The sequence below is a fragment of the Geotrypetes seraphini genome, chromosome 9 (assembly GCF_902459505.1).
Source record: "Geotrypetes seraphini chromosome 9, aGeoSer1.1, whole genome shotgun sequence".
Taxonomy (NCBI): domain Eukaryota; kingdom Metazoa; phylum Chordata; class Amphibia; order Gymnophiona; family Dermophiidae; genus Geotrypetes; species Geotrypetes seraphini.
Window position 1 is genome coordinate 42,609,855 of NC_047092.1, and position 27,622 is coordinate 42,637,476.

The 27,622-nt window shown below is 41.2% G+C and overlaps 1 protein-coding gene across 3 annotated transcripts; it reads right to left on the reverse strand.

Moving 5' to 3' along the window:
- Positions 1-39: 39 nt before the first annotated feature.
- ALG12 (ALG12 alpha-1,6-mannosyltransferase) lies at positions 40-27,622 on the reverse strand. 3 transcript variants are annotated; one of them, XM_033958269.1, is made up of 9 exons: positions 27,359-27,619; positions 27,139-27,271; positions 25,228-25,397; positions 20,785-20,979; positions 18,830-18,933; positions 17,155-17,378; positions 14,678-14,847; positions 10,054-10,129; positions 40-4,375 (listed from the first exon to the last, which is right to left on the reverse strand). In XM_033958269.1, exons 1-9 carry the CDS (start codon positions 27,549-27,551, stop codon positions 4,156-4,158), a joined length of 1,485 nt encoding a protein of 494 aa, XP_033814160.1. In that variant the 5' UTR covers positions 27,552-27,619; the 3' UTR covers positions 40-4,155. The 3 variants fall into 3 exon arrangements, with proteins under 3 accessions (XP_033814160.1, XP_033814161.1, XP_033814162.1); XM_033958270.1 differs by having other exon boundaries at positions 41-4,375; positions 25,228-25,401; positions 27,359-27,617; XM_033958271.1 differs by lacking the exon at positions 10,054-10,129 and having other exon boundaries at positions 4,187-4,375; positions 27,359-27,622.

Sequence of the window (27,622 nt, forward strand, 5' to 3'; positions counted from 1 at the left end):
CTGTTTCTCCCCGCCCCCCCAATGGCCGCAACTTGGCCCAGGGATTAGCTCTCTTCGGGTCAGGCCCTGCCCTACCAGAGCTATTCCAGACACACTTTCATACAGGGCTGTGGAGTCGGATTCAATTTTGGGTACCTGGAGTTGGAGTCGTGGGTACCATAAACTGAGGAGTCGGAGTCGAAGGATTTATCTAGCGACTCCACAGCCCTGCTTTCATAACTTTCTGCTCCTGTAACTTCTTAGCCTCCTGCCACTGTTTGGTCTCTCATGGCTCCTCAGCCTCCCATGCCTCAGAGGAGGAACTCAACTGACAGGGCATGCATTACACATCTAAGCAACAAGAGAAAAATAATTGAACCCAACCAGCACTGTGTATATAAAAAAAAAAAAAAAAAGTTCAAATAATTAAATTCACATCTTAATAAGTTACCGATACAATCAACCCTCAATTTAATGGGATTTTGGATTTAAAACAAACTGCAGGCAGCTGTGTGTATTACCACTGTGCCAACATTAGTTATTCTCTGCGGTCATGGCTAAGATTTCAGAAGCAGAATTTCAAAACAAAAAATTAAAAAAATAGGTACAGTGGTATTTAATACGAAAACCGATTGTGTTGTACTTCAAAATATGAAAATTTTAATTTTTTTAGACATTTTGATGGCTTAAGACACTTTCCCCATTAGTCTTTTAAATTGAGGATTGCCTATATAACCTTTTTATTATATTTGTGAGTTGCAGGATTTGAACCAGGCGCCCCCAAGTTCTTAGCCCACTTCTCTAACCATACTCCTGCTTTTCATGTGTCTTGATTATATATTTTGATATTATTATCTTGTTCTTCACCAACCAGAAGTGACTCTGCCTTTGAAAGCTTGTTAAAAAAAAAAAGCTTCCTTTCTATTTATTACATGCATTTTGAATGTGCTTTAGCTACTGTTACTACGTTACTGTTTTTTGTCATCCTTTATGCATAACGGACCTGAAGAAGATGGCTCTTCTTTTGAAAAACATGCCAACAGATGTATTAAGATAGTCTAATAAAAAAGGTATTGCCTTGGGTATCCTTCTTTTGTTTTATTATTATTAAAAATACTATTATTGGACTTCCAGTGACATCATGGGTATGAGTGGACGCTAATCAACTCTTTCCCTGCTACCCTTAAAATCATTGCTATCAGCTGCATCTATTCTTGCTACACATATTTTTTGCCGTGGGGTAGCAGTTTACCTTACAGCCACCTTCTTTAGCGAATTTTGGACGGAAGAATCGTGGTTAATGGCCTCTAAATCAGTCAGAAAGGAGAGAGACCGGGGCAGGCCTTTGGATTCCAAGATTGCGCTGGAGCATGGCCCTCCTAGTCCTTCTGTCTGTTCCATGTGGACGGCTGAAATCATTGTGGACATTTTGGCAGCGGTGGAGGCAATTGATATAAAGCTCCAGCAATTTTTTTGACAAAATTGTCCAGTTTGACAAACAGGTACAGCAGTTCTTTGACAAAACTGATTCGGCACATGAGCAGTTGGACAGCATGGGGCTGGAATTGAATGGTACTCAGGTCCGAGTGAGTGCACTGAAAGATCAAGTTCATCTGATGCAGAATCAACAGGAGCAGATTTCATATGGAGAGCTGATTGCTTTTTAGAAGTGGATCCCCAATCATTACAGCATGCTGTTCATCATGGTCCCTTCCGAGTGGAAGGTACCCAGCTTGGTAATTTTCAAGGTTTTGAACTTTGTTCCTAAGTCTTTAATTTTGCAAGAGCTCTGCACAGGCAAGTAGTTGCGATATGAGAATAAGAATATATGCTTTCAGGACTATTCAGCCTCCGTGTCAGCTAGGCACAAGACCTTTATGCCACTTTGCTCGGCACAGTTTGCTAAGAAAATTGTTTGCACTCATATCCAGCGCAATTGAGAATTGTTAATGATGGCCAAACTCAGTTTTTTGATTCTGTGGTGGAAACTACAATGGAACTCTCAACTGTCGTAGTGGACCCTGCTCCAGTGACCTGACTTTTCTAGTGCAGTCTCTCCTTTGGGATTTCGACTTGCTGTGAAGGTGTGGGATGTGCTGTGTGCTCAGCTGTGATTTTCTATTTTCTGGAGTAAGAGTGGGATAGTGGGTGGAAGTTGGCGCTGTTTTTGTTTCCTGGATGGGTGGTAAGGAAAGAGGGTTGTCATGTGGAAGTTTGGGTAAAATGTGGACAGTGCATGGTTGTTTTTTTGTGGGGGGGTGTTAAGTTTGTTGGGTATGTGCTGAACAGTTTGGTAATGGGGTTGTGTGTGAGTTGTTGTGGTATGGGGGCTCCATCCAGTACTGGGCTCTGTGGGCTACACTGTATGTTTTGTGTTGGGAGAGGGGAAAGGGTCTGGCAGAGGCTGGGCACTAGACTCCCCATCGTTACAAGAATCTCTAACTGGTCAGTTTTGAATTGGTATGTTAAATGGGGCTGTCCTTGAAACTGGGCTCATGGAATGTGGCTGGTAATAATAATAATAATTTTATTCTTATATACAGCCAAAGCCATAATAGTTTGAGGCGGTTCACAACAAGAAGTGCTGGACAATCAGGGAATAAAACACAAATATAAAATCATCAGTACGTACATACAATGTGAAAGTAAAAACTTAACTTACAAATCGATTAAATAAATTTTGTTTTTATTAATTTTCTAAAACTGAAGTAGGATGAGGAATGCATAATGATATTACCCAACTATTCATTTAATTTACCTGCCTGGAAAGCAAGAGTTCTATCCAAGAATCTTTTATATCAACAGGCCTTTATTGTAGGATAAGTGAACATATGAATTCTACGAGTAGGCCTGTTAGAACAATTCAGTTTAAAATGAGAGACCAGATATGTAGGGGCCAACCCAAATATTGATTTAAAACAAAGACGAGAATGTGAACAGAACTATTGCTTCCAGGGGCAACCAGTGTATTAATTCCCCCATTAAACGAGTCAAAATTTTTACAAAGTTTAAGGCAACAGGTTATTTTGCCTGAACACCTTGAGCCCAGAAATAACAAAGAAAAGACATTTTAATTTAATCATGAAATTATAACACCTGTGATTACAGGGCAGTCTGGATGGACTATTCAGGTCTTTATCTGCCATCATTTACTATGTTGTTATTTTTATTCAATGGAGGTAGGATGTTTGCAAATTCACTGGAGGTTCCTGAAACCCCAGCCCATTTGTGGCCCTTGAGTACTGGAAGTACATACATCTGGCTCTACAAATTCCTACTTTATTTTCTTGTGAATTGGATGTTTTAACACACCGCCCACCCCCTACGCCCACTCAAACAAATGAAGACATATGGTACTTCTACTATACACAGGCTCATTGAGCCAGAAAAAAAAAAGAAGATGAAATACATGTCAGCATGTCCCTCTGAAGACTAAAGTTGAATAGGATACAGATGCTTGTAGACAAGGCCACAATTATCAACCGCCATAACTTTATTTGGCAGCTTACATATAAAAGGCTGGATTCCAATTTTGTGTGCAGTTCATGTCTGAACTGCTTAGTGTATATTTCCATCAAATATCAATCCACATGCATAATTCTAGTTATATTTAAAAAATCTTTTAAGTTCAGGACCACCCATGTGACTCCAACTCCTCAGTTTCTTGTACCCAAAATTGTCTCTGACTCTTCCTCCTGCATGCGACTACAGTATACTAACCTCTGCAATCATGAATCTTCTTTAATTCACTCAACATTGCCATTGTCTGTCCCAATCAACAACTGTATGTAATACAGAGTAGGGATATATCCACACTGAATGTCATTAGGTATATTTGCTCACATTTAGTCAGAAGTGTATAGCTTGGCTGTTTGGAAAATCAGAGATTTCAAGGGGTCAAGGCCCAATTTTGGCACTTGTAAACATTCACTCTTGATGACTAAATAGGCAGAGACAATGCCAGTTTTCTATTATGACATTATTTAGGGGAAAGCTACTAGTTAACAAAAAATAAAGGCATAGGATGGACCAAAAAGCATACTAGGGAACACACACACATAAAAAAGTGTTCACAGACATGATTTTAGCTTTCTCTGGAGCTTTATCAAAGTATCAGTTCCATTTTGGACATCAGCAAAAAAATCTATATACAGAAGAAGATACTATCAAAAGGAATCAAAGTTTTTCCAACAGAACAAGTTTTGTTTCCAACTTTAAATAAATGGGAGGTAGTGCAGTAGTGTTGAACCCAAACCTGCTCACACCAGATATGTTTGCCAACACCCTGTGGGTCTTTTTGTAATGTGAAAGCTGATTCATGTCCATTTCCATAAGAATATGTGTATACGCAAACATCATTCGGTCTCCAGCTTTATTGTTTTCCTTTTTGTCATACCTAATGGGGAAACAGTCAAAATTTGAAAATAAACAAACAGTAAAACGTACTATTGGTCCTGTGTTGTTATGAAAAGACAAAATATTCTGTTTTCTTTAGCATTTATTACCACAGAGAGCAAGAACATGAACACAAATAAGAGGCAGGTTTGCTCCTTAAAAGAGTAACTATATATACCTAAATGCAGGCACACCTTATATAACTGAAAAATAGGTGACACTTATACATGCGATTGCCCAAAGTGTTATTCTGTAAGTTCATGTGTAAGTGGCACAGCATGCAACTGAAAAGGGGCCTTGTGCGTGGGAGGAGAATTGGCGAGTAACTTTGGATTTGTACCGGGAGAACAACAAGCCTCCAGAGCAAGTGCACAATTGTTGAAGCGGGTGAAAAGAAAGTCTCCTAATATGGGCAAAGCAGCCTTACATGGACGTATTCCTGATAAAGCTCTAGATAGAGTGAAACAGGGACGCTACGTCACAGGTTAAGCTGGAAGACAATCATATTTCCAGCTTATCGGGGGAGCCAAAGCCAAGTACAATATTGAATAGAAATAGCTTGACAGCCCCTGGAGTACTAACATAACATAATTAAGAATTAAATAGAGACACTATATGTAGTTTTGATTAAAAAAATTTTAATTACATGAATGATAAAAAATATAGCATACACAATAAGTTAAAATAAAAGGGATAATAGAAGGAACCAATGATAGCTTGCATTAGGCTGGTATGACAAGACTTGGTGTAAAATCATTTAGCCGCAAGCACTTGAGGTAACCTTTTCCCTACGAAATATTTATGGAAACACAGCTACAAACATAGGGCTCCTTTTACAAAGGCGTGCTAGCGGTTTTAGCGCATGCTTAGTGCGCGCTAAAATGCCGCATGCGCTAGCCGCTACCGCCTCGTGAGCAGGCGGTAGTTTTTTTGTTAGCGCGCACTAATACGGTGTGTGCGCTAAAAATGCTAGCGCACCTTTGTAAAAGGAGCCCATAGTGTTAAAGAAAACCATATAGCAGAAGAATATTAGACCACTCCATAATGTCTATCAATTGGTTATAGGGTGATTAGGCAAGGAGAATTGGCAGGACATATGGGTGCATCTTACAGAATACTATCAGAGGCACATGTGATTAACCAATGCTCTTCTATGCCTTATTAGGTACTTACTATACCCTCTTAACTGATAAAGCAGGATTACAGGCTTTAAAAAAAACCCCAAACACATAAAAAGGAGCTACAAATTTCAATAGTAAAGCATTCAAACATCATCCTATCCAGCCATAGGCCTGGTGTCATAGGCCTGATGAAAAAGATAAGTTTTAATGGCTAGTTTAATTTTTTTTCAGACATTGCACCATGAATTGATAAGAGTAATGAATTCCAAAAGGCTGGGCCACAAAATAAAAAAGTACTGTGTCTAGTAGTCTCTTAACTGAGCCAAGCAAGAACCAGTATATTATAACAATGATCACTTAAAGACCTAAGAAGACAGATGGTGTATCTGGAGGAATAAGAGAGGTCCAGATCTAAATATCTTAAAAAAAAATAAAAAAATAAAACTTTATACTCAGCATAGTATTCCACCGATTTTGAATAGTGCGAGTGTGTTCTTTTTTGATACCCTGATGCAGTTATAGAATTAACACTTCCTGCACTGCATTGGCTAACAATTTACAGAATTGCTGCCCTTTACTATTGAAATCAACATCCCAAGATGAAAACTATTCAATACTTCAAAAGGAATCTTCCAGGACATAAAGAAGCAGATTTATAGCCCCTACTTCCTAGGAGGATTGCTCTGTTTCACTAGAAACATTTTTGTGCTTTGGGGTGGTGTGTATTATATAATGTAGCCTTCAACCTACAGTAATGCAGCTTAGGATTCAGCATAATGTCACTGCTATAGTTATCACTTCTTGGTTATTTTTGGTAAGATTAAACAGAAGGTCCAAGTCATATTTGAGGTTGGTTGGAAACTGAGAACCTGCACAAGGTTGACATGCGGCCTGCCTAGTCCACTGGAACCGCTAAATTGTTTGGACTGTGATAAAATCAGAAGGATTAAGGGGAAGATTAGGTTCTTACCTTGATGATCTTTCTTGTAACAGGGCATACGAGTCCTGACAAGTGGGTTAACTTCCCCTAACCATGAGCTGTGCAGAAAGAATCATCTACAATTTTTTCAGCTCTGCCTCTTTCCTCAGTAGGCTGTACTGCATCTCTTCAGTTTGTTACCAAAGCAGTCAAAAACCACTACAATAGGAGACATAAGAAGGAGGGTTATGGAGAACTTCCCCAACAAGACACTTCTGTTCTGCTCTCCAACAAGTTATAATCAACAATGTTAATCAAAACATATCATATACAACAAATGGACCAAGCCACCTATCTGAGTGCAACCAGCACTAACATTAATCTAAATCTTGAATTTATATACCTTGTCATCTTCCCACAAGGAGCTCAACTCGGTTCACATAAAAATCGATAATTAAAGTGAAAAAGAGAAAATAACTTATTAATGAATACCCTCATCCAACATCCTAGAGCAGTGTCTCTCAAACTTTCTCAAGCCGGGGCACACTAAAGGTAGTGGTCACGGTTCAAGGCACCCGGAAATGCACGGACGTTGCCATTATGACATCATGACGTCGATGTCCACGCATGTGCAGAGACCCTCCATACCGGCCCGAGACACCAGTAGAGGTGCCAGCAGGGAAGAGGGCCAGAGAGAAGTAGAGGCACTGGCGCCAACTGATTGCCCACAGCAGTGTTTCTCAACTACTTCAAGCTAAGTACCCCCTAAGTCTAACAAATATCAACTGAATTCCCCAACCACAGACCGCCCAAGCTCCGCCTTAGGCCCACCCAAGCTCTGCTACAGATCCCACCCCCTTTACTAATTGTAATGCAATTTTTTCCTTTCATTTTTCATATACACAGCAGATATAAATTCCCAAAACTGACACATTTCAATCTCTATATTTAAAATAAAATAATTTCCCCTACCTTTGTTGTCTGGTGACTTTATTTTGCTGTGCTTTTAACTATATTTCCAGTACCCTCTTATCTATTGACTGTTTTTCTCTCCTTCATTTTGTGCCTTGCATCCATCTTTTTAAATTGCACACAACGTATCTTCTCTCATTTTTGGAAAAACTGAAAACCAGCAATCAATTGATATGGTTTCCATATGCTCAGAGATGTAAAGCTCTAATGGGGTGTGTTTGCCGCTCTCGTAGAGCTTATTGTCCAGTCATAGCATATTGTCACCGGCAGCCTCAGAACAATGGGTCCTAGGGCACCAGTGACAAGAGAAAACTCTTGTGAGCCGCTTCAGGCTACATAAGGAAAAAATAGGCAACCAAAAGGAAGTACCACAGCACCAGGTAAATGTATCTCATAAAGTAAGGTCTGAGTTTATTCACCAAAAAACAAAAACATTAACCCTATGCAAGCAGGCTGGTTTAAAACAGTTCCACATTGGAAGAAGGAAAATCAATATTGTCAGAATGCTCCAACTACAAAGTATGGTCCTCCTGCTAGTGTCCACCGTGTACAAAAACAAACAAACAAACTGTATTTTCAAACATCTCTGGATTACTGCCAGCCAATAAAGTTCTTTGGGTTTCTCAATATTGGGGAAATAATTAAAGCTAAAAACCCACAGTTCTGGCTTTTCAGAGCTGCCATAGGTTCTCCAGCTGATCAATTGTTCACAACTATTAGATATCTCAAAAGGTTTCTTGGGCTGATGTCACTAACTCAGCCGTCACTAGTGCTACAGCACTAGGCTCCAGCATATGACGTGCTGGCCAGGGAGTGTGCTCTATATGGTCTTTATGCAAAGGATATACCCTCAAACCCACTACAGAAAAACACAGAGCAGTCCCTACTTCCTGGGACTACTAACTGCCCTTCCCCAACACAGAGGGAAAAAAGACCCCCACCCCCTGAAAAAAAACAATTCTTTTAAAGTTCAATCAGGTGCCACCAAGCACCATACCTTTCTCAGGATTACTCAGCAAAACCTACAGCAAGCTTATCCAAAAAATATCCAGTTCAAATTAGGCAGTTTAGTTCACTTGCCTTTAGTGACTTCCATTGGCAGGGCCCCAATAGGTAGTTCAGGATACGACTCCAGCTCCAAGGCTTGAAAATCCTGGGGCACTGGATTTGGTTGCTCTGAACCAGCCTCTACCAGCTCCATACATTCTGGCTGCTCACTACTATCCAGAACTCTCAGCCTTGATCATTCCTGCCTTCTTTGCTGCTCCCCCTTTTTTCTCTACCTCTCTTGCTGTTTTGCTCTCTGGAATAAAAGCCTGCAGCCATGCCCCAAACCCTCAGTTGAAAAGTCTTTCCTACTGGTTCTAGTTTCAGCTTGCAGGTGACTGCTGGGAACCAAGCTAGAGCTGTTTGTGTGCTGTGAAACAGGCAAATCTACTCTCCTGCTCCCTCTAGAGGCCACAGAAGAAAGCTCCTCAAAATTATCAGTTTGAGGTTTAAAGTGTATCGTTTCTAGTGTATCTGATTCTGGTTTGTGCATTGCTTTGGGGACAGACCTAGCAGGCATAGGCTGAATACCACAATATATTGTTCTATTTTCAATCAATCTCTGCTTTTCATTATGTAAATCTTCTTTCTTTTTGTCCATTGATCCAGAACATTCTATGAGTGGAGATAGCATAAGCAGAAACTTTGCTCATGAATCTGATTACGAAGGGGGTGCTGAAAAGTTCCCAGTCCAACCAAGAAGAGAATGACGTGGTTATGGTTCAATCAATGATCTGAAACAATGTAAATCAATGTAAATCATAAATAAGATAACACTCTTTTCAGCTACAGTGGCAGAATAACACTCAAAATTTAGGAAGTTGGTTGGTTGGACTCTTCAGCATCCCGTCGTATGTCATAAAGAGCATCTGCTACATAGTCAACCCTCATTACTAGCTGGGGAAAAACATCATCTCCTCTCCCACCACCAGCTCCTCCGACGACAGAAGGAAGGCTTCCGGCTCAGCCTTGGGACGTGCGTAGGAGCCGCAACCAGCAGCTTTGTGCAGAGAAATGACTGCGGCTGGAAGGAGGAGGGAGCCAGCCAGAAGGTAAACACCTGATGGAGAGGCACGTACTTGGGGCACAGAATGGAGGGAGGGAGAGAGAAGGGCATGTTGGAACTCAGAAGTGAGGGAGAAGAGCGCATTGGGACACCAAAGGTAGAACAGGACCCGCACTCATAAGTCAGATGTGCGTAAAACAGGGACTGCCTGTCCTTGCCTTTTCCAAATCCAAGATGAGTTGCATATTCAGGTCATAAGTTATTTTCCTGTCCAAATGTGTTACAAGTTATAAAGTTGTACCAGAGGTAATGCAAAGTGAAGGGATTCATCCAAGGTCACAAGGAAAATCAGTAGAAGAAATGAGATTTGAACCCTGGTTTCCCAGATTCATAGCCCAACCGTATGTACAAAAAAAAAGAAAAGGGATGGGGGAATGCAACAAGCAAAGATGAGCTTAATATATTTGTGACTGGTTTTCAAACCCTCATGTTGCACGGACTTCATGAAGGTGTCATAGTTCATTCTACAACTTGTCATTGTTCTAAATTTCTATGCCTCAAACTCAACCATTCAAGAAAAAAGTTGTAAGAAAAAGAAATGTCAAAAAACATACTTCCAGTTTGGGTTGATTTCTAGAAAACGGGACACTCCAGTCTGTGCAGCAGCCACATCAATATGCAGAGACACATCTGTTTAAGAAAAGTATTATATCTATCATAACCCACCTACTGCCAGAACATGAGAGTCTGGAAGCATGATACAGTTTACAAAGTTATCTATCTTTTCATGACTTCCTATCTACAAAAAAAACTGTTATTACAAAGGTTACATTTTAAACCTACTAAACCCTAATCTTCAGATAAACCTGAAATGATTAGTCTTGAAACTGATCTGCATGCAAATTTCACTCATGCATATTCAATGTAAATATCCAGAAAACCTGAGTGGCTGAGATTCCCCTAGGACAGGTTTGGGAACCACTAGGGCAGTGGTGTCAAATAGAGAATGACACGGTGGCAGGTACTCGCGGCTAGCCGCGTGTAGCCGCAGGTAACCCGCTGAAACGATGGGGGGGGGAAAGTGCTCACTGCGGGCACGGGGACAAGGCCAATCACCGCTCCAAGGGAGGGAAGGCGCGCAGACACCTATCGCGCACAGCCCCTTCCCTCCCTACGGCCAAATCTATCTCCCTCCCTCCCCATTACTTTCACGGCGCTTTAGTAAAGAAACTTACTGAAGCTGGGGAAGCCTGCCTGCCTGCAGCTGCGTGTGTGTGGGCGGAAGCTTTTCCTCTGATGCAACTTCCGGTTGCGTCAGAGAAGCTTCCGCCCACACACATGTGACTGCAGGCAGGCTTCGCCGGTTTCAGTAAGTTTCTTTACTAAAGCGCCGCGAAGGTAAGGGGGAGGGAGGGAGATTCTTGGGCTGTTGAAGGGTGGTGAGGTGGCGAGAGGGAAGGGTGGATGCTGCGGGGACGGGGATGACGCGGTGAAGGGGACGGGGACAGCCCTGTGTCATTCTCTAGTCACAAACCCGCGGCCCACCAGGTACTATTTTGAGGCCCTCGGTATGCTTATCATAATCACAAAAGTAAAATAAAACAGTTTCTTGATATGTCTTTTTAGCTATAAATTACAATATTATTATTAAGACAGCCAAAAGAAAAGATTTATAAACTATAAAGAGTTTTACCTCATGCAAAATTGTCATTTCTTTAATAAGAACATAAGAACATAAGCGTTGCCTCCGCCGGGTCAGACCAGGGGTCCATCGTGCCCGGCAGTCCGCTCCCGCGGCGGCCCCCCAGGTCCATGACCTGAAAGTGTTCCCTACCTAACCTAAAATATCCATACCCTATTCGCTCAATGTCCTGTACGGTAAACCACTATCTGTACCCTGTTATCCCCTTCGCTTCCAGGAAGTCATCCAGTCCCTTTTTGAACCCCAGAATTGTACTCTGTCTTATTACCTCTCCGGGAAGCGCGTTCCAGGTGTCCACCACCCTCTGAGTGAAGAAGAACCTCCTTGCATTCGTTTTTAATCTGTCTCCTCTCAGTTTTTCTGAATGACCTCTTGTTTTAGTTGTCCCTGCTAGTCTAAAGAATCTGTCCCTCTCCACCTTCTCTATGCCTTTCATGATTTTATAAGTTTCTATCATGTCCCCTCTCAGTCTCCGCTTCTCCAGGGTAAAGAGCCCCAGCCTGTCTAACCGTTCGGCATATGAAAGGTTCTCCATACCCTGCACTAGGGAGAAGGAGCCTAAGCTGTACTACAATGAGTAATAAGGGCCAGCTTTGAGTGCATGGATATCAAATGTATCTGGTCCCTGCTCTCTGGTCAAGGATTCCAATATGATAAGTGAGCCAGAAGGTATAGGGAGAGAGGGGAGTCTAAATTAGGCAAGGTAAGGAAATGATACGTATATAGGGGAAAATTTTATAAAATGCAGCAAAGAAGCATGCTTAGCACTAATTCTATAACATCATTAAGGTGTGCCTAACCCTAAGAACATAAGAATAGCCATACTGGGTCAGACCAGTGGTCCAACAGCAGCCAATCCGGGTCACAAGTACCTGGCAGAAACCCAAATGGTAGCAATCCCAGGCCAAGCAAGTGGCTTCCCCTATGTCTGTCTCAATAGCAGATTGTGGATTTTTCCTCCAGGAACTTGTTCTAATTTTTTTTTTTTAACCCATTATAGAAATACAAGTCCGCTTTGGTGTGCTGAAACTTTAGTGTGACAACTTACACCGGGTCAATGGCAGGCATAAGCTAGCGCACCTAAATACATCTTGCAGTGCGTGCATCTGATAGTAATCAATGCAGAGTGAACTGTGCTCATTGCTAGGTGCAATGCCCATGGTACAGCCTATTTTCTTACGTACCACGCGACTAGTGCGCCAGTTTTACATAATAGCATCTAGTACACACTGCATAAATGCCTATTTGTGACCGCATTCATGCGCATAAGTGCACCTATTCTACAAACAAGTGTGTGCAATTGGCGCCTTAATCTAGGTGACCTTTATGCAATTGCCCTTATAGTGCTACTTCAAAATGGACTGGATACTGAAACGGAGGAGGACACTGCTTAGTGAAAAAATGGGGAAAGGGAATGGGACTTGTATACCGCCTTTTTGTGGTTACACATTCAAAGCAGTGGGCAATGGAAAATTAAATTACTTTCCCAGGGTCACAAGGAGCAGCGCTGGGATTCAATCCTACAATATCAGGGTGGTGAGGCAACAGCTCTACCACTAGGCCACTGGATATAATATTCTACAACAAAGAATAAGCCTACATAGCTTGTTAAATCAAACAAAAGTAACCTGTATAGATTTTAATAAATATATAGGCAGCCACACTCTGCTTACTTAGCTGTATTTCCTTATATTAAATGTATTTTGCTTAGGGAGCGCACTGTCAGCCAGATAATGTGGACTAGATCACCGATTGATTTTATTTCCTTTTGAATGATTATGTTGCTGGTTGTAATTGGATATTCCTGAATTTGTTATATAAATTTGTAATCTGTAATAAATTTAAAAAAAAAAAAAAAATATATATATATATATATATATATATATATATATACACACAGGTGAAATGGAAGAAGCTCTTTTAGATGGTTTGGGAGCCTTACAAATAAGATTTGTCCCCCAAAGCGAGAAGCCTGGTACTGAATATATTATCTTGATAGTGTTATCATATAGAGCAGTGGTCTCAAACTCAAACCTTTTGCAGGGCCACATTTCGGATTTATAAGTACTTGGAGGGCTTCAGAAAAAAAAACCAGTTAATGTCTTATTAAAGAAATGACAATTTTGCATGAGGTAAAACTCTTTATAGTTTATAAATCTTTCCTTTTGGCTAATATTGTCATTTATAGCTAAAGAACAACAAAGAAAAATGGGGAGACCCAATGATCCACAGTGAAAACAATCCACCGATAAAAACAAAAACTGTGGATACAGATGTTCTGGAGATAATTTATTAAACACTGACATATAAAACCATGAAAATTCAATTTAAAAAGTACAATGCTAAAAAATATGGTGATAAAAATCCACCCGGACCCTAAACGGTCCGTTTTTCGGCGAACACGCCTTCCTCAGGGGTCCAATGGTTTGCAACCTCACATATAAAGAATTGGACTGAAAATAGTCTATTGTCTTTAAACATGTAAGCAAAGAATACCGCAGACGAGCTGAAGTAGCAAAAAAATGCTAAGAGACATATGATCAAGAAACTGTTTTCTTTTACTTTTGTGATTATGATTAACATACCGAGGGCCTCAAAATAGTACCTGGCGAGCCGCATGTGGCCCCTGGGCCATGAGTTTGAGACCACTGATATAGATCATCCACACATGGGCTGCCTAGTAATGAGCAAAGAGGGCAGTTGGGAGGATGGGGAAGGGAGGGTTTTCCCATCTCCCTTATAAATCAGCGAAGGGTTATAAGAACCAAGGCCTCTTGCAAAAACAGTTATCTTTGTATGATTTACCTTATTCAGGGGAAAAAGTAGGTAACATGGAGGGGATAGTGTGGAAGGCACAGGGAGGGAAATGAACAGGAATAGGGGGAATATAATGCTTTCAATTGTAAAATTACTGATACCTGGATGTGGATTCCACAGTTTGCTATATGGTTCTCCTTTGCATTATCTTTTTTCATAATAAACATTTTTAATAAATAATATACTGGAAACCTTAGCTGTTGCTTGCTAACAGAAAGCAGATTCCAGAATAGCTTCTTTTTCTCTCAAATTGTCTGATAAAGTAGAGTCCTTAGCTAAATAAGGTTAAGAGAGTGTTTTCTAATTGATTAATTAACTTAAGTGTGAATGATGAATTAAAAAAATGTACAACACTGTACACAGCTTTAGATGGCAACACTTTTAAGCTGAAAGCTATGGGCAAATGTTTTTGGACTAAAATGAGTATAAAGTTGATTCCTACTGTTTACATGGCTAAAGTTCAGGCATTCAACTCATCTGTATTCAGAGGAGATGGTCATACTGCTTTCGTTTGGTTTTTATACTAGTCAGATGCAGCCAAAAAGATTGACTAGCATGAATTTGTTTTTTTATGAAAGGCAAATATAAAGACTATGTTTTATTTAACTCCTTAGGGCCTACTGCTGTTTTATAACACCCACCATGCTAGTAACTGACAATTTACTGCACCTGAGGCTCAAATGTTCCATCATCACTTTTCTAAATCAAATTTTACAAACCTGTGGAGCGATGGACCAGTTTGTGCAGTTCAGCCATTGCAACTCCGCCTGGGTAGTTGAAATGCGAGACGTATAGTGAAACACTGGAATATGCAGCATTAGCTATTAGATGTACAATCACACCCAGAGATCCTACTTTAAATGCCCAGGATTTGTGGTAATTATTCAGCCTGCCAATAAAACAGATAGATTTACATAGCTTTGCTTCCTTGGTATCTCATCCATATTCACTGTGGATATCCTGAAAAACCGACTAGCTAGGTATGCCTGAGGACCAAGTTGAAACTCATGTTAAAATTAAAATCTAATATTGTCATTCATTTTTAATGGAGAAAAAGTTATTCAGGTCCAGCAAACTGCCACAATAGTTTTGTCAAACCAATAACCTAGCGGTGGATTTTATTTTTTGGCTGTTATTGTTTTTATTTATTTTACATTGTAATGGGTTGAACTAACCCAGTGCTTGGACAAATGTGCAGCTCCTGACACTGAATATCCAAGTATGTCCACCGATACAGATGTTCAGACCAGTGGCCAGTTAATATGGCATATTAAGTTAGGACAGCTATTTTGCTGTCCTTAACTTTACGTTGTTACTTAAACAGCAGAGTAAAAAAATCACCATTAACTGGCTAAGTTGACACTCTGCCCTAACTCCACCCCCAGCTTATCCAGTTACCAGGGTTCTCAAAGTCCCTCCTTGAGGGGCGCAATCCAGTTGGGTTTTCAGGATTTCCCCAATGAATATGCATGAGATCTATGTGCATGCACTGCTTTCAATGCATATTCATTGGGGAAATCCTGAAAACCCAACTGGATTGCGGCCCTCAAGGAGGGACTTTGAGATCCCCGAGTTAGACGATAGCCAGTTAGCACGCTAACGTGTACATGTTAGTCTACAGATGCGGTAATTCGATTAGCTCGCGCTAATCAGTTAGCGCACCTTAGTAAAAGAGGGGGTAAATGGTTAAGTGCTACTGAATATTGGCTTCCTAAACCCTTTTGAATATCTATAGGAATCAAAAAAGATGGTGGTAATAAAGAAATATCACAACCAGGACATTAAGGTTGTCCAGAAAAAATTAAAAGTTAGAAAAATTGTGCATCTTGAAGTTTATCCCTTGAATTTGATTATACATGATCAGAAAATATATTTTTTTACAAATTTTAAGGCCCATCCTGGGGTCGCTCAAAGCCACTGATTACAGAAAGCTCAGTTTTTCATAAAATTTGCTATTATTTTTGCTTAATGGAGTCATTTTCTCAGTATTATAGTTATAACTTTTATGTTTTCATTCTCAGCAATGAAACATATGATAAAAAAAAAATATTTTATGCAAAAATCTAGCAGTATTTTATTAAATAAACCTTAGAACATAAGAATAGCCTTACTGGGTCAGACCAAAGGTCCATCAAGCCCAGTAGTCCGTTCTCACGCTCCCCATGCTACCAATTCAGGGCAACCTTCACTATCTGCACTTTATTGTGTGCCATATTTTTTCTTTTTTTGATGGATACAGATGTTGTGCATGTGTTACATATGCATAATATCTGTCCCCATCAAAAAAAATGGTTGTGCTAGCCCCCCGATGATGGCCCCCCCACGCCCCTGAACAAAAAAAAGAGAAGCAAGAGGGATGCCCTCTCCTGCCTAAGCCACCTGGATCCCTCCACACTCCTGACCCTCCCCCTGCAATCGTGGTCCCCTCAGACATACCACACTGCTAAACCTCCCCCTGCAAAGATTGTGGGCATCCCTCCTGCCTCTTTTTGGGGGTGGCATCAGTGAAGTTTAGTCAGGGGCGCAGCCCTCGTTGGGGAAGCCATGGCATGGCTTTCTTTTTTTTTTTTTTTTAAACATGTTTTTATTGAAAGTGAAATAGGTCACAACCAGACAGGTATTGTGCGTGTGTAACACACGCACAGTACCTGTGCCCATTAAAACAGAAAAGGAAAAAAAAAGTATTCCTGCTACAAACAGCTGAGCGACAGGAGGCTGCTTCGGGATTTCCCCTGAGCTCAGCTGTTCAAGCTTTCCCTACCGGTTCTGTGCATATGTCAAAGTTGTCTTTTCAATGACTGCTGCGGTGGGATTACAGCAGATCTCCGCAAAACTAATTTGAATGCAAAGTCATTGGAAAATTGATCTTCGTTTTAAATCGGACAATGACTAGGCCCACAGCAACCCATTTGGCTTGAGCAAGCATTTTTAGTGCATCCAGGCTTCAATCTGTTAGCGTGCCTTAGTAAAAGGACTCCTATGTTAACAATGTTCAATTATTGTTGGTCTATGCTCTCTTGCTCAATAAGCAGATCTAAGATAAAAGGATTACAGTGAAACTTCTTGGAGTAGGACAAGCCCTTAATGGTTTATATCTAATTAAATATAGCAATAGTGCAGGAAAAAAGCTATCAAGAGCAGCAATAAGTCTTAATTAAGAAAAATGCACTAAAAGGAAACAGTACCTGGTACTTACACAAATGAACACCCTTTGGCAGCCACAATATTTAAGATTGGGAAGGTGTAAATAATGAACCGCAGCTCTTTATGAGGCAGGAAAGAATACAAGAAAATAAAGCCCAGTGTTGGCAGAAGTAACAGCAATGTCCTTTTATCTCTGGCACCTAATGGTATGAATATGCTACTGAACGCCAAAGCTCGAGGTAGTGCCACGCAGAAGTACCAATAAAAAGGAGAGGTCTTGGGAGGGAAAGAAGAGGTTAAGGAAATTGGTTTTTTTTTAGTCAAGCATTAGCCTTAAATAATTCTGAAAGTATTTCATAACTCAAGTTCCAAACTATGCAATATAAGTTGCAGGGAGTATTGTATGCACTCAAGACTCCTTTGCAAACCATGATCTATGTAAGAATCACTGCCATCAAAAATTAACTGGGAAACATTTGTTTTCAAGATAAACTGATCTCTCAGATAAGTAATGCACTTTTACCCTCCAGTTCTGTATATGGTGCAGAAGGTTGTGCATGCACAACTTAATTAATTAGCTTAATCAGCACCAATAATTGCCAACAATTATTGTAATTGACGATAATTGGAACAAATTTTAAAAGTTTTGCACACAACTCAGCGCAATTCTATAAAAAGTAAGCACCAGTTGCAGTATATGAATATGAAAAGGGGCGGATCATGGCTATTCCTAAAAGTTATGCGAAAGTAATCAAATACATCCAATCCATACACTAATTTACCACTGCCTTCCTATTCAAAAATTCATACAGTGAGTGAAAAGCCCTGTGATTCAATTACAAGAAACCCTTACTGGGATCAGATTTAATATGCGATTTCCACAATTCATTTCTATCGAGAAAATCCTTTAATAAACACCTTCTTATAAAGATTCCTTTAATTTGCCATGGAACAAGAATGTTCAATTTTTCATGGATCATTCCGTTGGAAGCCTACTACAAGTACACAAGTGAAGTTTAGCCAGGTCAGTCAAGCAAGGATAAATAATCCTTTAATACTGTAAGTCCTTTAGGGGTCCTTTCATTAAGGTGCGTTAAACGCTAAGGCAGAGGTTTATTATTATTATTAGGATTTTATATACCGCCTATCAAGGCTATCTAAGCGGTTTTTACAATCAGGTACTCAAGCATTTTTCCCTCTCTGTCCCGGTGGGCTCACAATCTATCTAACGTACCTGGGGCTATGGAGGATTAAATGACTTGCCCAGGGTCACAAGGAGCAGCGCGGGGTTTGAACCCACAACCCCAGGGTGCTGAGGCTGTAGATCCAACCACTGCGCCACACACCAACCTTTTGGCTTCCCTGGGCCGCATTGGCCGAAAAAAATGTTTCTGGGGCCGCACAAACGCGCCAACGCTGCAGCAAGACAGAGGAGGGAGCCGGCAAGACGGTAAACACCCAGAGGCAACAGAGGAAAACACTGCATCGCCCTCGACCGGGGCCGCACAAAATACTTCATGGGGCCGCAGGTTGGACATCCCTGCGCTAAGGCATCCATTATATTCTATGGGCGCCTTAGCATTTAGTGCGCACTAAATCAGCACACCTTAATAAAAGGACCCCTTATATAGGTTTAACCTGCAAAAACATATACTTTTCTAATGCCAGCGATCAAAAATCTTGTTTTCTTTTATCTATTGCATTTTGATACATAAATAAAAGGATACGCCCCAATTTGAACTTTTATTCAGAACCGTATTGTACCAAAGTACTTCTCCCTCTGGCCAAAGGAGGCGCTTCCAAAATATAGAATCCACTGTGACTGTTAGAGCTGAAGAATGAAATGGGATTTCTTTTAGAGAAAAGGGACTGTATACAGTGCTGCATCCAACCGGCAGCACTATGAAACCAATAAGCAGTAACACCAATGGTAACAGTGGTCCAACACACAGAACTACGGCTTTGCAATGTAAGTATAACTTCCTACTTGGGCTCACGCTCACAAAGAAGGCTAAGACTGAAAATGTTCCGAGGGGCTGCCTTATCACTCACAGGCTCACCAAAACCAGCTGTGATCATGTATTGAAAAATAGTAGTGAACCAAAGAGGCAATGCAACTTAGCTACCTTAGCCATTAAAAAAACCACGGCAGTATTGTGTGTGTACATACTAGAAAAACCAAAGAAACACTGTGGAAACACGATGTTCCCGATATGGACTTTATTAAAATATCAATATAGCAATCCACATAGAAAACTTTCAGGACCCAGTCTGCTGGGAGCGTTGGACCCAAACAGATATTGTTTTGAATTATACACATTACTACATTGTTACACTATTACTCATAGGACCCCTGAGGAATACATTGCGTCGAAACACAGACCGTGTTGGGTCCAATGCTCCCAGCGGACTGGGTCCTGAAAGTTTTCTATGTGGATTGCTATGTTGATATTTTAATAAAGTCCATATCGGGAACATCGTGTTTCCACAGTGTTTCTTTGGTTTTTCTTAGATTTTTTTCTCTGTGGACTCTTCGGGGGTCAATTTTTTTGCTTGTACATACTAGATACAGTTGGAGAAAAACACACACAGCTCCAGGGATGTAGCCAGACACCCAATTTTGAAAGGACTCAAGCCCAAGAACCCCCAACCCCCCCTCCTAGGCAATCAGCGGTCTCTTAATTCCACTCCCACAATCCCTCAGTACCTTTTAAATCCTCCAGTTCTTCACCAATATCTGCTCATACCTGCAGCTTGCAGTGGCCCCGAGTCTTCACACCGACATAACTTCCTGGTCCCACAAACAGGATATTGTGTTAGAAGGAAGGCTCGAGGCCAGTGAGAGCAGTGAGTAACTGCTGGTGAGAAACTGAAAGATTTAAAAAGTACTGAGGGGTTGATAAAGAGTGGTGTTAAGAAACCCTCACTCGCCTTGGAGGAGGAGAGGGAGAGAGGCCAGGAGTCTTCTCGGCGCATCGGACCTTTTGGTAAATTTTTTACCTCTCCTTTGTTTTGTTTTAATAGTCGCTGTTGCCTCCATACCTGCGTTATTTTCTTGGAGCCCTTTCTTTATATAGGTATGGTGCCTATTTGCATTTGTTTGGATGTTCTTTTATGCCTTTTTTGCCGCAGCGTTGTCTTCTTTACTGCCTAATCTGCCTAATCTTTATTGTGTGCCATATTTTTTCTTTTTTTGATGGATACAGATGTTGTGCATGTGTTACATATAGTTACTATAGTTTATTATTTATATTCCACCTTTAAACAAGGCAGATTACAAAAATACATAATTAAAAAATGACCAAAACAAAAACAAACTTAAGATTAAAAAAAATAACCCATCTAGTATTCAATTTGAATTCTGAAATATTCATGAATAATTTTTGTAAAAGGAACAAAAAAAATTACTATTATCAGTGAAGTTCTGAGTTTCTAAATTCTTAAGGGGGAAATGTACTTTTATGACCATTTGCAGCGTGGACAGCGGGGGGGGGGGAGGGATTTGTTTGTTATAGTATTTGAAATTAAAGCTCAAACTGCTACATCATCTCCACTCAAGTGTGTTGGCTATTGGCCTTCTTTGTTGTTCAAGAATATGAAAACTGATGCAGTCAAAATGTGGCAAGTAATTATCAGATCAAATGGCATTCTCAAGAGGCACATTCATTAAAAAGGAACTTACCCAAGCAAGCAATTCCTGCAGGAACTGCGTAGTACAGCATTTTCAAAACAGATAGTCTACTGTTTGTCAGGGACACCAACAACATGAGTCCCAGGAATAGGCAAAGTTCTGATCTGAAGATAATGATGGCGAAAGCCGAGAGCCAAATGAACCGGCCGTGGTCTTGCTGAATCCAAGCTGTGAATGCCAACAAAACTGAGAGGGAGGAATAAAGGAAAAAAGTATGAATACTGTCCTGAACACCAAAACCAGCACTACACAAAAATACCAATAAAAAGAAGAGTCTTTTTTTTTTTGGGGGGGGGGAAGGTAAAAAAAGTTTTTCTGATCAAACATTGGGCTTCCAGAATTCTGCAAACATTTCATTGCTCAAGTTCCGACCTACAAAATGTGGGACGCAAATGAAGATTGTATGCACTCAAAAGGACTCCTTTGCAATCCATGATTTATATATGACTCACTGTCATCAAACAATAAATGAAAAAAATATTGTTTTCATGGTGTAAACAGATCCCTCAGAAAATGGAGTGGAGGAGTAGCCTAATAGCTAGTGCAACAGGCTTTGATTCTGGTGAACTGGGTTTGATTCCCACTGCAGCTGCTTGTAAGTCACTTAACCCTCCAATTGCCTTGGGTACAAAAAACAATAACAAAATAAACTCCTTAGACTGTGAGCCCATTAGGGAGAGAGAAAGACCTGCATATAATGTGGATTATTGTAATTCACTCTACCTGGGAGTTGCTAAAGGGAAAATGAGGGCATTACAGATGCTGATTAATTCTGCCACTAGATTAATCACAGGGGTTCCAAGGACGTCACATATAACTCCATTGGTGAAACAATTGTATTGGTTACCCATGCAGCAAAGGGTGCACTTTAAGATTCTTTCAACCATTCATCAGATATCATGTTTCCCCAAAGGTATTACAGGAGTTCTTTGAAATCTATCAACCCAGAAGTTATCTTAGATCAGAAAATAGTATGAAATTGAGTCTAGAAGGTAAGATGTCAATTGTGCTTGATAGGATTGGAGCATGTTAGGATTGGAGCATAATAACTGGTTTTTGGGTTGTTTTTTTAATCTTTTTTGCTATCTTTCTCTTTTTTGGTTATAGAAGAGGGTGGTTGATGCGCTCCCGAGGGAGGTGGTGGAGAAGAAAACGGTGAAAGAGTTCAAACAAACGTGGGATGAACACAGAGGATCTCTAATCAGAAAACAATGGATATACATTAAAGGAACTAAGGCCAGTACTGGGAAGGCTTACATGGCCTGTGTCCCGTATATGAACATTGAGTTGAGGACGGGCTGGGGAGGGTTTTGATGACTGGGATGGTTAAGATGGGCTGGAGTGACTCCCCGTAGACAAAGGGTCTCAAAGTCCCTCCCTTTAGGGCCACAATCCAGTCGGATTTACAGGATTTCCCCAATGAATATGCATGAGATCTATGTGCATGCACTGCTTTCATTGGGGAAATCCTGAAAACCCGACCAGATTGCGGCCCTCAAGGAGGGACTTTGAGATCCCTACCATAGACTCTCAGTGTCTCAAAACACTGCAGAGCCCTGAAGAAATGATCTTTGAATCGCGAAATGTTGGCCATCATCGGCTATTTATTTATTCTGGGAGGAAGTTGCACTAAAGCTTGCATCATGTTGTGAAGTTTTCATTCCAGTTGAAACAAAGATACGTGTTGCTTGCTGTTTTTGAATCATAAAAATGTATTAAGCTACATCTGAGGGGTTGTTTCGCCAAAGATAGAATGTTGGAGGGGAGCTAATGAGCTATTTGAGCCTGCTGGAGGGGAGCTAATGAGATGTGAAGAGAATGGAGTCGATACAGAGAATGGCCACTAGGATGGTCTCAGGACTTAAAGACATCCCATATTAAGAACGTCTGACCAGACTGCATTTATATTCTCTCGAGGAGCGCAGAGAAAGGGGGGGCATGATAGAAACATTCAAATACATCACAGGTCGCATTGAAGTGGAGGAAGAAATATTTTTTTCTTACAGATCCCACGGCAACAAGAGGGCATCCGCTAAACTTAAGGGGGGAAGATTTCATGGTGACACCAGGAAATACTTCTTCACCGAACGAGTGATTGATCGATGGAATAAACTTCCATGCCAGGTGGTCGAAGCCAGTAGCGTGCTCGACTTCAAAAGTCGATGGGACAAACAGGTGGGGGTGCTACAGAGTTATGCATAAAAGATGGGTACTCCAGGGAGGGAGGGTTCTTGAGTGGGCAGACTTGTTGGGCCGCCGGCCCTCTTCTGCCATCATACTCTATGTTTCTATTGCCCTGCAGCTTCTGAGACGTTTTTCCCCAGCACTACTTGAAAGGGTCCAGAGAACAGCGACTAAGATGGTTAAAGTGCTGGAGGAGTTGCCGTACAGTGAGAGATTGGAGAAACTGAGTCTCTTCTCCCTTGAAAAGAGGAGACTGAGAGGGGACATGATCGAAACATTCAAGATACTGAAGGGAATAGACTTAGTAGATAAAGGCAGATTGTTCACCCTCTCCAAGGTAGGGAGAACGAGACGGCAATCTCTAAAGCTGAAAGGGGATAGATTCTGTGCAAACATAAGGAAGTTCTTCTTCACCCAGAGCAGGGGTAGACAATTCCGGTCCTCGAGAGCCGGAGCCAGGTCAGGTTTTCTGGATATCCATAATAAATATGCCTGAGATAGATTTGCATCTCAAGGAGTCAGTGCATGCAAATCCATCTCATACATATTCATTGTGGATATCCTGAAAACCTGACCTGGCTCTGGCTCTCGAGGACCGGAATTGCCTACCCCTGACCCAGAGAGTGGTAGACAACTGGAACGCTCTTCCGGAGTCTGTTATAGGGGAAAACACCCTCCAAGGATTCAAGACAAAGTTGGACAAGTTCTTGCTAAACTGGAACATAAGCAGGTGAGGCTGGACTCATTTAGAGCACTGGTCTTTGACCTAAGGGCTGCCGCATGAGCGGACTGCTGGGCACGATGGACCACTGGTCTGACCCAGCAACGGCAGTTCTTATGTTCTATTGAATTGATTGATTAAGTATAGAAGTTCAGAGCTACTAATGGTCAAGCTTTTGAGCAATTTTTCCCAGAACATATACTTGAGATTAGCAATTCATTGAGCTGGATATTTTTCTCCAGTTCCTCTTTATTTTTGTTTTGTAGTTTGTAAACCGCATAGTTAACATGTGGTATATAAATTTTTAAATAAATAAATATGTAAAGCACTATATATGTCTAGGAGTGATATAGAAATGATTAGTAGCAATGTGCTATTGTTGACCTCTTGATCCTTTTGGTTTCTAAGGTTCAATCAAAATTACAGAGGGGATCTGGTACTATAAACCTTGATTCACAATTATCCAGGGATCTGTCCCATATTTTATATCACTTAGCCGAATCCTTGTTGCAGCAGGTTTCAGCCACGGGCCACACACTAAGGTAACTTCTAGAACCCTGGCCAAGAGATGTCACCGTTGCATGACAACTGTGACTGCTACATTTGCAGCATCTGCAGCCACCAGATCCAAGACTCAAACCCAGGTCTCTCTGCACAGCACTGCCTCCAAGCACCAGATCTGTCCAATACTTTTTCTTCAAACAGATATCACTAGGCACTCTATTTACAAAACCTTAGGAATAAGCACCAATAAAGCAAAAAGCACAACACTGCTTATTCTAATACTCTTCAACAGAACAATGTCACTTGATCTCTTCATTAGTCATTAGTGATTGGCTTTTATAAAAGATTACAATATATTACAATTGGAAAGTTGCAATGCATGAAAAATAAAGAATGAAGCACATATATTTATAAATTTATTTTTTTGGACTAATGAAGAGATGTGGTGAAAATAACTCCCATTGGCAATATTTTTGAGAGTGTCACCTCTGACGGTCCTAAGGATCAAGTGAAATTGTTCTGTTGAAGAGTATTAGAATAAGCAGTGCTGTGCTTTTTGGAATAATTTTTCTTGACACCTGTATCATTGTCATCTTTTCCCTTGCTGTAAATCTGTTATTTACTAGGAAGGGATGGGATTTAATATACTACCTTTATGTGGTTACAAAGAATTTCCCAGTGCCGTTGTTTGAACTTTGCCAACCTATTAACTCATACAGTGCACACAGATGCACAAACTGTGGGATAGCACTAGGTGGAGGCTGTGGCTTCTTACAGGCCAGGAAATGGGCCACAAAGACGAAGCAGCAGTTAAACCCAAAGGGTAACTGCACTAACCAAACCATACTGTGCAAAATAAGTATAACTTTTCTAAAAATAAGCATAACTTTTCTTTATAAAAAAAAAAACAATTAAAATTTCTGGCATTGTGGGCAGTTCCCTTTTACGAAACATTATTCACTACAGGCATGAAGAGAAATTAGCAAAATAACATGAACACTTTACCGTGTAGAGCAAATACTTACCAACAGGAAGAGCAAACACATTAGGAAGTGTTCGAGAGCAATAGAACATGAGGTGGAATTGAGTTGCACTTATTAAACAGAATAGTAGTGCAACTGCTGATCCAAACTGCTTTCTAACTTCTTTCTGTAACTTCCATAGTGCATAGATGACACAAAGGCCCAGGACACCTCTGACTTTCATGCAGAGATATTAAAAGAAAAGACAGGAACAGTATAATTACATTATACCATGACTATGCAGTGGTGTAGTGAGGGTAGGAGGCACCCCCGCACCCTCCCCGCTCCCACTCCACTCGTGCCCTCCCTTCCTACACCTGTACCTCTTTAAATCTTCACCACCACAAGCAGCTTCTCCAGCCTGCTGCTCGCATAGGTATTGGCTTTCTCTCTGATGTCACTTCCTGGCCCTGCGAACTGGAAGTGATTTCAGGGGGAGCAGGCTGACACAAGCAGCAGACTAGAGTAGTTGCTCACGCTGGCAAAGATTTTAAAGAGATACGGAGGGAAGGGAGGGTGCGAGTATATGGTGAAGAGGTGCCGGCACCCCCACCAAGACAGCACCTAAGGTGGTCCACCCCCCCCCTTACTACGCCACTGTGATTATGACAGATACATAGAAACAGATATTCAAAGCAGTTTAAATAAAAGCTTTCTGCCTACTTAAAACTATGTAAATTTACTGTAGTATATTCAGGGATATTAACTAGAAGCGTAAGGTCAGAAAAAGTCAACAAAATCAAATTATAGAACTGACCTAAGTTGGTTACTACACCTATGGAGAGTGATCAAAATAGGTTTATAAAAACACTCAGAGATATTGAAACTCTATAAGGAAGGCTGAAAAACCTCTCTTGGGTGAAAAGTTCACCTTCCAGTCATTGATATTTTATAAAAACTTTGATCACTAACTCTAAGAGATGATGTTTAGCTCTGTTTCGAAGAATTTCACATAGATATTTCTTGCTGATATACTTGAAAGTCACTGTATAGTATGGTATATGCAATTTGCACTTAGCTTAAGCAGGACTTGGGGGTCCCTATTTTGATCACTCTCTATAGGTGTAGTAACCAACTTAGGTCAGTTCTATACTTAAAACTATGAGCAGAGGGGTCAGAAGGGATTATTCAGAAGTACTTAACCAGGCAGTTTAATTATTGTGAGGGTGGTCTGGAGTGTAGTCTTGCTGGAGCTGGGAGATATGTGGGTTTCAGGACTGAATATGGCTAGTGTCCGCATACCTTACCGAGCCAAAGGACTGCACAAAATCTAGTCCAATCTCTTATCTGGTTAGGTACATACGTGCCAGGACTGAATATCTGCTCCGGCACCTGCATTAACTTCCATGGCCCAGCATCAAATATCCAGGTCTAATTTGGCCATTTTTCTATATCAGCCTGTGCAGAAAACATATAGCTACTGAGGATATATCTATCTTCCAAAAGTGATTTTCTATGCCTGAACATCAAAACTCATCCAGATTTGTTTCATAGAAACATATATAACATAGTAAATGACAGCCAATAATTATTAACGCCTTTACCCCCCAGGTCAGTCAAATAGGCTGCTCCAATCTAATTTGTCCCTTACCATGCACAGATTTGTCTCCATCATGCAGGCAATCGAATAAAATCAGGACTGGAACCACCTACTCGATTGACCTGAGGTAAAGTGGTTACTATACATTTGCAGTCATCCCCAAACTTATAAACTAGTATGACAGTTTAGCCACATTTTTGCTCGTTTATCAGAATTGCGATCACTAAATAACATTAAAAGTCAGCGGTTTATTTCCTTAGCATACGTAAAGGGGGAAAAAAAGAAAGGATTCTTACAGCCAGAAGTGGAATGAACTTTGCATCTCTTTCCGGTTATAATACCACCCTCCCCTATCCCCCCCCCCCTTCCCGTACCTGCGAGCTGAGAGTGGCACTTGGACGCTCGCAGCGCCGACAGCGTCCAGACAGCGGGGGCTGCGAACCCGGCCAGGACGAGCGGTCCCACGAAGGTCCTCGGGACCACGCCGGGGAACTCGTGGTGATCGTACTGCAAGACATAAAAACACCGACTCAAAAGTAAGCGAACGGCCTCGGCGACAGGTCAGCCGCTCCGCTCCACCGATGCGGGGCTCACCTGCTGCAGCTGCCGCCCGTGGTATAGCAGATCGTGCGTCGCCTGCAGGTTGAAGCTCTCTTCCACTTTGGTGTAAGGGCAGATCGCTAGGTGGATGCACGCGACGGCCGCCAGCAGGAGCAGAGGCAGCACGGATCCCCTCGGCTCGGCCATGTTGGGACTGGCGGGTGTAAGCCACGCCTCCGCTGAGCATCGAGGGGAAGGGCTGGAGGATGGCGGCTTCCTACTGTCGCTCCACAAGAGACAGGAAAACTCAACCCTACG

Bases quoted from the DNA above. Each gene is read 5' to 3' on its own strand.
- ALG12 (XM_033958269.1), bottom strand. From the start codon at position 27,551: ATGCTCAGCGGAGGCGTGGCTTACACCCGCCAGTCCCAACATGGCCGA. The intron at 17,379-18,829 runs GTATCCTTTTAT...TTCCCTCCCAAG, and splicing joins ATAAAAGTTCAAATTGGGGC to ACCTCTCCTTTTTATTGGTA. The intron at 10,130-14,677 runs GTTTGTAAAATT...TTTCTTAAACAG, and splicing joins ACTGGTCCATCGCTCCACAG to ATGTGTCTCTGCATATTGAT.